The 12,827-nt window shown below is 34.7% G+C and overlaps 1 protein-coding gene across 2 annotated transcripts in view; it reads left to right on the plus strand.

Annotated features, from left to right (window-relative positions):
- The window catches only part of Kdm4c (lysine demethylase 4C), a 399,763-nt gene that overhangs the window by 108,135 nt on the left and 278,801 nt on the right, over positions 1 to 12,827 (plus strand). For both annotated transcript variants that reach the window (XM_026391491.2, XM_026391492.2), the window contains exon 7: positions 10,502 to 10,605. In XM_026391491.2, coding sequence (XP_026247276.2) covers positions 10,502 to 10,605 — 104 coding nt within the window. The remainder of the gene's footprint in view (positions 1 to 10,501; positions 10,606 to 12,827) is intronic.

A 12,827-nucleotide genomic window follows, 5' to 3' on the forward strand; every position in this document is an offset into this window, starting at 1 on the left:
TTCAATAAGAATTGCACTTAATCTGTTTTGGCTGTTTCCAAATTGTTTTCTCTTTTATATAATGTATTTAACATCATAATATTTTTCCTTCTAAGTATTTTCTTTCAAAGAGTATATTGCTATGTCTCATGTACATGTGTTTGATAATTTTTTATGTTACCATGTCATTTCCCCAAAGCGTTCCATAACCTCTGACTCTCTATTCTTATGTGGTTCATTAGGCTGGGGACTGTCCTTGTGGATGAAAGCGAATGTCCTGAGGATACATCTAAGAATGTGTCTTCTTGGACTGACATAATTAACTTTCTGCAACTTGAATTTTTAATTTTTTTTTTATGACTTTGTTCCTTGTCATAAAGGCCAGAATGAGGAATTCTTGTGGTAGCTCCCTTGCTGGTTTCACCTTGTGCCTGCTCATGCATGTGGAGAAGGCCAGCCAAAGCAGCCACCACCCTGTTTCTTCCTGTTTATTAAAGATGCATCAGGTAGCCTTGTCCTCATTTGATTGCATGTGCAGAGAAGAAACAGACTCATGCCCCACCACCTATATCTGAAGATATATGTTCCCTCTCCACAGAAGAGGTAGTCCGGTTGTGACTTACTTGCAGCAGAAAGTTGAATTCCATTTGATCAAGATGTTCTGTATGTATCCAGGATTGAATCCTGAGTAGTGTCCTTTTAGTTAGACACTGGTCTGAGATTCATTGGTATGTTAGGTTTGCCTTCTGTGAGGAAAGGAATTTTGTTCCCTCATTAGATATGCTCTCATTTAATAATGAAATGGGGTCACTGAGAATCCTCATTCTTTGACTTGACAGTTCTGAACAAAAATTCTTAATGATATCGAAAAGTTACTTTCCCCAAAATTAGAGGACAGTATTAGAAGGAACCAGTTACAATATCACATTTGTAAGAGACATTATTATAATTTTGGCAGGTTAATAACTATAAAGCCCTAGTGTTTTTTTTTAAACGTAATACATTATAGTAATAATAGCAATGTAATTGTAATCTTAAACTTTGTTAGGGACTATTTTCATGAATATTAAGGTGGATGAGTCCTGGTCCTGGATAATAGATTAGAGCAGAGCTTAGAAGGTGATTACCATAATCCTTAAATACATAGGCAGTGAACTTCATGGTAAAATTATGTGCTGAATTATCCTCTTCTCTTATAATAATTATTCCACCATTTTCTATTAACCACCCTACTAGAGAACTTTTAAACTGAAGCCAATGTAAACTTTGCAGTGTTGAGCCATACACTATAATTTGTGATATAAATTGCTTTTTCATGTTTTGAAGTGAACTGTCTGAAATGACATTTCAGGAAAATGCGTGCCAATTGTTTAATCAGTAAGAGGTTAATAAACTTGAAAAATGAGTGAGAACTTTAAAACTGTTTTGTAGCATTATTTTGAGAAATGAAGCAGGGAAAGATTTTGGAGGATTTGTATCCACTGACCAGATGCCAGCCAAATTAATTGAATTCAGCTAAATAATTAAAATGATAAAATAATGCAGTAAATGTGATAGAGCATTATGGAATGTCTAGGTCAAGGCAACACTTGATACATAAAATGAAAAGCAGGCTCAGATATTTCCCATTATCTTGTCTGCACATCATAATTATCACACTTGCCTTTTATGCATGAATGCTTTCATCTTTGGTTTCTATTGAAATCTTGATTGATTGTGGCACCTACAAATATTTTATGTGAAAGATATTAGGCCTGCATCTAATAAAGCCAGGAGTTTGATTTTGCCCTTCGGCCGCTTTCTCATTTATACAGGTATTTTTTCAATATTATGTAGACATTAATGTAATAAAAAAAATCTCAAGTGAATTGTTGCAATTTTTATACTTGTTACATTTGCCTATAATGCCATTGTATTCTTTCTAATTTTTGGTTTGATACAATTGAATTGCAAATACAGAAGAGAATAGAGGTATAATGTTAAATCATGAATGACAGTTTGGAAGATTTTTAGTTTTTAAAATGTCTGAATCTCATCTGTTTTAGAAATAAGACAATATCTTTGATGTTACATTAAGTTGAGCAAAATATAGATAAAATTGGGAACATCTAAAAATTTCTGTGAAAGACTATATTCCACTTGTCTTTTATTGTGAATCGTTATTAAAAAAATGGAAACAATTTACTTTTGTGAAAACATTGGTTACTGGAGGAAAATATGTAAGTTAGGACATTGTGCAGCTGATTGTGGAAGTATGAATGATTAGCAGAAATCTGTTTCAGATAACAGTATAATAGAAGGGCATTGGAACTTTTAAGATCCTTATATTTACTTGAAACCCATTATTTTAGTTTCATCTCTTATTTATATTTAAAAATTTGTTAGCTTTGGATTTTATCGCCAAAATAATTTTTGATTAAATTAATTAATTAAATTTTATTTATGGGACTGGAGTGTTACTGTGCTATGCAGGGTGGCTTTGAACTCATGGACTCCAGCAGACCTGCTTCAGTCTCCCTAGTACCTGGGACTGTAGGTTCATACCTATTTATTTATTTTAAAAGTCTGTGTTCAGTAAAAGGGAACAGAAGAGTATATGTTAAAGGATTAATTTAGTCCATTCTTGTGTATGTATTTGTGTATGTGTGTGGTATTTTTCTTTTAAATGGTGAGTAACATGAGTGTAATCCTGTGGAGTAGAGAGTATCAGCCTAATTTGCAGAGATCCCTGTGCCAGGGAATAGACAAAAATCTGTGGGTCAGATATAGTCAGTAACTCTGTGGAATCTCCGAAGTAATATTGAAAATTAGACATATTTGCAAATTTCTGGGAAACCATTATCAGATACCTCGAGAGGGTTTGGTATGAAGAGATTATGAGTAACTGCTATTAAGAGAATAGAAGGGTAGCAATAAATAACAAGTCATTTTAATTTTGTGAACAGAGTCTAAATTGATTTGTTTTCATACCTTGCTCTTGGAATTAAGAAAATGTACTTTTATTAGTTCTCAAAATGCTAAATATTATTACCTTAAACATTCATTTAGCCAATTAGCAGAAATCTGTTTCAGATAACAGTATAGTAGAAGGGTATTGGTACTTTTAGCTGATGGGTTGAAAATACTACATTAAAATGCCTGGTTTTGAAAGGCTTATAAATAAAATACCCCTGATTATAAATAATCAATTTTAAAGGGTCCTATAAGCCATAAAAAACGAAGATGACCATTGGTACATCCTCAGCTTTTATGCCTGATTCATGCCTCTTAAGCATGGAGGTCAATGAATGTTGTATCGGGGTTGATTATTTGCATCTAATAATCAGTGTGGTAACACTAAGAGAGTGAAACAATTCTTAAAGTTAATTTTTTCATAATTTGACATCAGCGATATCACTGTATTTATTTACATAAATATAGTGTATTTGGATATAAAATATCCAGTATATTTTAGTAGTTCCAAGAAGTAGCAGCACAGAATTGGGTGGAAGAATTGAGGAAGGGAATGCTAGGTATCAGGGAGAAATTATGGAGGGAAATGAAGATCTGTGGGATTTGAGGGGTAGGTTTGGAGCAGAGGTTGAGCCAGGACAATTCTTGGTTAACTTGACTCTGAACTGTTTATGTGCTTGGCCTGTAGACTCTGGGTTGTATATGTGTATGTTGTTCATGTGGCAGACATGTCAAAAGGGGAAGAAGAATAAAACAAAACAAAGTGCTATCAGGAATGCAGTCAAAAACCATATGAGTAGTAATCAATGTATTAAATTTGATGGAAAATTTAACTCAGAGTTTTTGCCTATCAGCTTGAAATAGATATAACTGTTCCATTGTGTAAGGCACCATGTTCAGGAGATTAAAAACAAGGCAGTTTCTTAAACATGCTCCATCCTTTTTAATCCCAAGATCAGTGTGAACTTTTCCTTTTGCTGCTCCTAGAAAAAACTACCAATAGAGATGTGGATGAATCATGGAACACTTGGAGCAGAGTGAAGCCTGGGTAATCTTGATACATAATATTCTATGTAGTCTTGGTTAATCAACTACTCCTCTTACTGTAGGAAGCAGAGAGGCTAACTGTAGCACAAAACTCTAATATGAGCCTCTCAATTAGGGATGTGGGTAAAAGTTACCAGGTTTATTTCCACATAATTTAGTGGTTCATAAATCAGCTTTCCAGGAAATTTCATGTGTACATCAAATACATCTATTGTTGAAAATGTTTCTCATAGAAGTGGTATTTCTATATCCTCTTTTTTACCTTATCATTCATTGTATGATATATTTTTTCCACTTTTAATTAATTGACACAATATTTTTACAGTGTGATAATTTGATATATGTATCTATGTGTAATGTGGATGAATGTGATTACTATTTTCATCTTCAAAATTTATCATTTCTGTATGTTGGAAAATTTGAATGCTTATAGTTTTTTTGAAGACTATAGTTTTAGAGACTATAGTTTTCTGTTGTGCTATAAAAGCAGAATTCTGACTATCTAACTGTATTTTGGTACTGTTATCCTTTCCCTTTCCCCCCTCATCCCTTCCTTTCCTAGTGTCGAATGATCACTATTCTTCTCTATTCTCCTGTGAGATCAATGTTTTTAGCTTCCACAAGTGAGTGAGAACACTCTTTCTGTGCCTGGCTTATTTCACTTACCATGATGTCTTCCAGTTCCATCCATGTAAATGACAGAATTTCATTCTTTTTAATGACCAAAATGATATTTTGTTGTGTGTATATACTGTATATTCAATTACTGATGAATTTATGTATTATTTATTCATCCATTGATGGACATCTTAGTTGATTCCATGTATCAGTTATTGTTTACTGTACTAACATAAACTTGGGAGTGCAAGTATTTCCTTGATATAATGGATTAATTTTCTTTGAATATTTGCCTAATAGTGGGATTGCTGTATCTTATGGTAGTACTGTTTCTAATATTTTGATGAACCTTTATACTTTTTTTCTCATTATCTCTGTACTAAGTTATATTCCCACCAACAGTGTTTAAGGATTCCCCTTTCTCATCCTTGCCCCAGCATTTGTTATTTTTTTTGTCTTTTTGGTAGTTGCCATTCTAATGGAATAATATCTCATTGTGGCTTTGATTTGCATTTCCCTGATGATTAGGCCAATTGGCCATTTTCATTCCTACTTTTGAGAAATGTTTATTCAGGTCATTTGCCCATTTTTGTAGTCTTTCTCTCTCACCCCACCTTGTTATCTGAGTTATGTTCTGGATACTAATCCTCTGATAAGTAAATAATCTAATCAATCTCATATTTGGGTACCTTCTTGTACTTTCCTTCTAATTCTTTGATCCACTTGCTCTACTCTATTGCTCTTCTTTCTAACATTATCATCATCATCATCATCATCATCATCATCATTTTAATTAGTGCATTATAATATTATATAAAAGTAGGATTCATTTTTGTGGTGTATTTATACACTGTTCTCCAGGAATGAAATTATCTTTGAAGTCTTTTGCTGGTGTGGAAGTAGGTCAACCTATTTGATGTTTTCTTCCTTCATTTCTCTTTTCTATACCTCTCTCTCTCTTTCTCAGTAGTTTGTAACTGTTGGTCAGTCTTTACAGATTAGTGTTTGTGTACTCAAACTAAAGGTCACTCGACTGATTTTTAAATCTTTTCCCAAGGCTGAAACTTTTGGTAGTTCAAAGCAACAGCATGTATTTGTAATTTGAGTTTTATGTGATTAGGATTTATAAATAATTTCTTAGTTTGTAATAGCTAATATATTATAAAATATTAAATTAGTTGACAATGTGGAAAACTTTTCATTTGAAGGAAAAAATACATCTGTTATATCCATCCATTTCTAAAACAATTTCCCAAGTATTAATTAATTTTTTGATTCAGATGTATCAAAATAAAATTTATTTATAGTAAAATCCACTTCTTTTTTTAAAAAAATTTTTTTTAGTTATACATGGACACAATATCTTTATTTTGTTTATTTATTTTTATGTGGTGCTGAGGATCGAACCCTGGGTCTCTCACGTGTGAGGCGAGCATTTTACCACTGAGCCAAACCCCAGCCCCCAAATCCACTTCTTTAAGAATATAGTTCAACGAGTCCAGAGAAATGGGTTCAGTGGAGTAGCCATCACCATTAACAAAATACAGAACATGTTCCAATACTCTCAAAGTTTTCTCATGTTGCTTCATCCTTATCCCCAGTTGCTGGCAGCCACTAATAGATTTCTGTCCCTGTGCTTCCATCTTTTCTATCATATCTGTGGACCTATCTAGTTCCCATATATTTTCATCACCATACAAGGAAAACTCTGTACAAATTAATCATGTCATTCCCTATTCCCTAACAGTACTGCCTGCATTTGGCAATTAGATATTAGTCTACTTCTGTTTCTACCTATTCTGGATATTTCATGACTTTTTACATCTGGCTTCTTTCACTTATATTTTCCATGTTGTAACATGTAGCAGCAGTTCATTATTTTTATGACTGAGTGGTATTCCATTGTAGGAGTTTGTACTGCATTTTATTTATTTATTTTTATATTCATATTTCTTTAGTTGTAAATGGACACAACACCTTCCTCATTGATTGATTGATTGATTGATTGATAGATTCATTTATTTTTTAAACCTGGTGCTGAGGATTGAGCCCACGCCCTCACCACGCATGTGAAGCAAATGCTCCATCACTGAGCCACAACCCCAGCTCCTTATTTATTTATTAATGGATTGTTTTATATAAATTTATATAAATAATATATATTTATGCATGATAATTAAGGTTGTTTTCATCCATTGAATAAGGTTTTCTACTCACAAGAATGCAGTAAGGAATGGAATAATAGGGGTAATTGAAGCAGTGTGAGATTCTGTTAAGTCACAGCCATGAGTGTTAAAGTTGTAATTGGAGTCTGTGTCTGCAACATGCACTTCAAGTTCTTAACAACTGGTCAAGGCAAATCTGGCTTCAAGTAATGAAAGACACTTTTCTCCATTACTTACTAATATTAAAACGTGTGTTGAGAGGGTAGGAAGAAAAGGAGTTGGTGCTTAGGCAAGGATTTTTCTTAAGCACCTTTAAGAGGGGATTGGCTAAGATTTTTTATACAGTCCCACAGCAATTTGCACCTCAAAGTGGGTTGCCTCTCAAATACTTCCTCCCAAACATCACACAGTAAAAGAGAGTGAAACCCTGTCACTCATGCAGATGTTATATTATGCTCCTCTAGTATGTCTGTTTTTATGTAAGAACAAAGCAAGTGATTCATCAGGACAAAGTATATGCCATAGAAATATGTGAAAGCCTTATTTTGGATGATTTGTATCTTACATATTATCTGGTCAGCCTGGGGGGTATGAGGTATCTCAATTATACTTAGTACTACATATGTCAGGGGATACCAAAGAACTTTGTTGATTGGAACTTCTTGTTCCTGAGGATCATGAAGGAATGGATTATCCCATTGGTGTATGTAACCTGGTACAACGGCACATATTGTGGAACTTTACAATACTACACTAAATTTATGATGTCTTTGTGGATTAAAGCGAATTATGATGGCTTTCAGAGAAGATTTCCTCTAAATAAGTTAAATTAACAAAAAACAAACCCAGGAAAGGAAATTTGCAAAATGGATGCAGAAAGACACATTTAAAAGAACTTAGTGTAAAAAAATTTTGACTGGTACTAAGATGTCTTTGCAGTTGTGACATAAAAAATTCTGGTAGTCTTTTTTTTTTTTTGAAAGAGAGAAAAAAAATTTTTTTTTAATATTTATTTTTTTAGTTTTTGGTGGACACATCTTTGTTTGTATGTGGTGCTGAGGATTGAACCCGGGCTGCACGCATGCCAGGCGAGCGCGCTACCGCTTGAGCCACATCCCCAGCCCAAAATTCTGGTAGTCTTAAGTGGGATTTTTAGTTAAATGTTTTCTTTTCTGTGAGATCTGATTTTGTTGTTTTTCATACATGTTACTCCAAAGTTTTGTCTTTGTTTATGATGAAAGATATTAACCTTTCTGGAGCTGGGAGAGTTTTGAGTCTCTAAAAATATTATCTTTTTTTTTTTTTAGAGAGAGAGAATTTTTAATATTTATTTTTTAGATTTCAGTGGACACAACATCTTTGTTTGTATGTGGTGCTGAGGATTGAACCCGGGCCACACGCAGGCCAGGCGAGCATGCTACCGCTTGAGCCACATCCCGAGCCCCTAAAAATATTATCATTTTTGTGTCACATTATTCTAGTTATAATAGTGTACTTCTATATTGCATAAAATGCTTTTTTATAGAGTATGAAGTATAAGTACTTATATAAGTATAAGCCATGTAGCCTTGCATGTATTTTGAGGTGAAACTCATTTTAAGGCATATTCTTTATATGTAATTTGTGCTTGTTATGAGATGTTGCCCAAGATGACATAAAATGTAATTCTAATAATATGTTGTAAATATAATTTCTGAACCAATCTGTAGTTCTTAATATACTGCAAATTACTTTCCTTCAGTGGTTTTCCAATTTAAATTAACTTATGACCAGTCACCACACCGAATAGGTCCTGATTACAAATCCAGAGCAGAAGCAAATTAAATACACTTTTCTTTCTTCATCGATTTTAATTTAAAACTTAATTCATATAGTGCTGCTCAAAGTTACAGATTTGAAAAATTTAATAGATCTATTTGAAATGTATTAATATACACCCATGGGTTGTACATTTGGGGACTGCCACAGGGATGTCTTACTTTCTGTGTGATGTGTGAAAGACTTAGGATGTCTTATTGTGTAGAAAGGCCCATTAGATTCGTGTGGTACTTTCCCTCCATTCACTAATGTTTCATTTCTTATTTATGAATAATGAATATTAACTGTAAGCAGAGGAATGCATCAGATGACCACAGGGTGCAAAACTATGCTTTTAGTCCTATGGAAATTGTAGACATTTTGATATTTCTGTAGCCACAGTTTTTTGTGTATTTCCCCCTCTTAAAAAGAAAAACAAAAACAAAAAACCAAAAAACAAAACTAGGTGCAGATGCTTAAACAGAATGTAATGTTTTTTTGTAGGTGGTTTCTTATACCTCAGTTTCTTTTTCCTGGCTGTTTGATTCTTTAATTAATTAATTTTTGACATGTTTTGGCCTTATATACCCATGTGTGGCATTAATAAAGGCTATATACTTAAAAATATTCCTGGCAAGTTGAGCATAAGCGCATAGCTGTAATCCCCAAGAAGATCGCATGTTTGAGACCAGTCTCAGTTACTTAGTGAGATCCTTAGCAATTTGGTAAGACACTGTCTCAAAAGAAAAAATTAAAAAGGAGTAGGGAGGTAACCCACTGGCAAAACATCCCTGAATTCAGTCTTTGATACTGGGGTTAGGTGGGGAACAGATTCCTGGCAAATGCTTCTATTCTGCAAGAGCTGGTTCGTGATAAGTTACAGTTCCGATGATCCTTTCATCAGTTGGTGACATTCTTGAGTTAGTTGGGTATAGTGAGCCATGCAGTTAGATAAGGCAGGTTTCCAGCAGTTCTATCCCCGCTCCCCATTTTGGCTTTGGAGGAGGTACAGAGCATTTAAAATCCTTTCTTTTGTTGTCAACCAAATTATCCAATTGTACTATAGAATATTAGAAGTTAGTAGGGAGTTATATAATTAGTGAAAAACAAAGGCAGCCCTAAAACTGTTCAGTACTGTATGTCAGACATTGGGATCAGTGCTTCTGGAATGATAACTTAAGAATTTTAGATGAGGGTCTGGGTTGTGACTCAGAGGTAGAGCACTTGCCTAGCATGCATGAGGTTTACTGGGTTTGTTCCTCAGCACCACATAAACTAAAATAAAGACATTGTGTCCACCTGTAACTAAAAAATAAATATTAAAAATAGGAATTTCAGATGAGAGTTTCCTCTATTAAAATGCATACTTGCCTGTCATGGTGACATCCACCTGTAATCCAGAGACTGAGGAAGCTGAGTCAGGAGCATTGCAAGTTCAAAGCCAGTCTTAGCAATTTCGTGATGTCCCAAGCAAGTAATTGAGACTTTGTCTTAAAATAAAAAAACAATATGCCTGGGGGTGTGGCTCAGCAGTTAAGCACCACTGAGTTCAATCTCTAGTCCCCCCTCCTGCCCCCCGAACCCCGCACCCAAAAAAAGCATAATTACTGTCATAGCTGCTTTAATGTTTTGTCAATTTAGCACATATTGGGCAGGTTGAATTTAAACATGTTTCAAATTGAAATTGATTCCTGAAATTTAGTAATTTTATATGTTACAAAAGCAATTCTTGGTGAATCTTTTTGTAAAGATGATTACCTTTGGTGACATAAATATGTATTCCTTAAATTTTAAGAATTCTTGCTGATTTATATAGTAAGAGGGTTTTGGTGTTAAGAGTTTCCCTATACTTGATAATAAATTGTCATTCTCTAAGAACACTAGGATTTATATAAAATTTTGAAATTTCATCTTAATTGCTTATATTTACTGTTTTTATTTAGGTTTTTTCCCAAGCAGTTCCCAAGGATGTGATGCATTTCTTCGCCACAAGATGACACTGATATCTCCATCAGTATTGAAGAAATATGGTATTCCCTTTGACAAGGTATATTACTATTACTCTTTCATACATTCTTGTTTACATGACTTACATTTATGATGAGTTTAACATGTTAATGTTTCTTTAAGAAGTTGTTTAAAAAAGATGATAGGATGTGGGTAAATTCAGTGCATGTTTTATAATATATCAATATATCATTAGTTTTTCTAAATCCTAATTTAAAATTAATTTTTTTCATCATATATTTACTAGAGATTTCATTTTGTTATATTTCATCCTAATAACAATGTAAATAAAATATAACACATTCTACAAGTTGAGTTTATGCTTCTATATTAAAAGTCTTTTATATGAGTAATATGACTTTTGTGATCTATTTTTAAAAAATCGGAAGAAATTATTTTTAGTGGTTGGTTAGAATCAGTTGCTCCTAAACACATTTGTAAATAATACAATTGAGACTTCATTATGGATAAAATTATTAACATAATAATCAGATATTGCTTCTATAGAATATTTCTGAAAATTAAGTTTTGTAAAGCTCATTAATACTGTACCCCGTCTTTTTTGCATTCATAGTGGTTACTGGGTCAAATTTATCACGGAGCTTGAGCATTTTTACGTGAAGTAGCTGAAATGATACAAGGCTTGATCATATAAATAAAAGCGCTCCTCAGTGTCTGGAGGATTAAGTGCTTAGCTACTTATAGAAACATTAAAAAACTGCTCTTCTTTCTTAACTTTTATTTTATTCCCAGAATCCTTGCTTTTTTCCACTTTAGAAGCTTTTTCACTTGTGACTGAATCATTACATCTTCTTTATCTTAGGTCCTTCAAGTAGCCTTGTTTTGGCAGGAGGACTCTGTTCAAAATGGGATTTTTCCAAGTGCGAGAATCTTTGTTCACCTTGAGGCAGCTCTCTCACCCTCACAGAGCATCTGTCCAGTAGTCATGTAGGGAACTCACTCTCTGTGTGATGAGTGTGTTTTAATCACACAGTTATATACTTGAAAAAGTTCAGCCTTAAAGCTGTGCATAGTGGTGGAGGGCATGGTGTGTAGAGGAGGTGATGATGGGCTGCTGTGCTGTCAGTTGCAGAGGGCAGAGGCTCTGCCTACAGAGGGACTGCTGTGGTGGGACTTTGTCTTACCTGCGATACTAGGCTTTTGTGAGTCTTGGACACATCATTACCAAATATTTCTTCAAGTGGTTGGCATGAGCTTCATTGATACTTCTACTGAAGCTGGGAAGGCAACTTAGACAAAGCCCAACTTTGCCTGCCTTAAGGAATGAACTAGTATCCCCTAGGACAGAAAATCCTCTTTGTAGGTTAGGCCTGGTTAAAGTATAGATAATTTTAGGGCTGGTCTTTGGTTTGGTGAAGGAACAGAACTATGGAGTTGGGTCTTTTCTCAGGATGGAGGCCTATGGATCTTATAGTTTCTTCCCAGTCTTCGGGAGAGAAGGAGGCAGGTTCTGTCCTGCTTACCTTTCTGGGCTGTAGTTCCCTAGCTGTTCTGTGGTAGATTATATTAGATGTGTCAGGCTCTCATCTGGGCCTTTGTGGATGGGACATTTTGTGGCTTCTGTGCAAGTGGCAGGATGAGTTTTTAATATTGAGATGGTGAAACACCAGTGATTTAGAAGGACAATTGGCATTGACACTTGTTCATATGAAATTTGATCACCATCTCAATGTTGGGCATGTGATGACACAGTGCTTCTTCAGGAGCTGCTTCTTTTGGTAATGGTGATACAACATTCAGCAAAGTAGTAAGTGGCATCACAGACTGGAAGTATACTTCCCAAGTTCATTCCCCCTTCTCTTCCTTCTCCTGCTGCAGCTCCTTCTCTTCTTCTTCCCCCTCCTCCTTCCTCTCTTCCTTCTTCTTTCTCCTCTTACTCCTTCTTCTTTCTTCTTGTTCTTCCTTCAACATCCTTCTTTCTCTTCCTTCTTTCTTTCTCCTCCTCCTCCTTCTTTTACTTCCATTTCCCTCCTCCTTCTTCCTTCCTCCTCCTCCCCACCTTCCCTCCCTCTCCTCTTCTCTGTACTGGGGATTAAAACCAGGGCCTCATGCATGCTAGGCAAGTACTTTACCAGAGAGCCACATTCCCAGCTCTGTAACACAGTTTTTGTGAGCCTTTGTTTCTTCATCTGCCAAGTGGGAATAATGATAGTAATTACTTAATTCTTTTCATTATATATAATAGAGTTGTATAAGAATGAATCCGGGGCTGGGGTTGTGGCTCAATGGTAGAGCACTCGC

Source organism: Urocitellus parryii, chromosome 4, assembly GCF_045843805.1.
Source record: "Urocitellus parryii isolate mUroPar1 chromosome 4, mUroPar1.hap1, whole genome shotgun sequence".
NCBI lineage: Eukaryota > Metazoa > Chordata > Mammalia > Rodentia > Sciuridae > Urocitellus > Urocitellus parryii.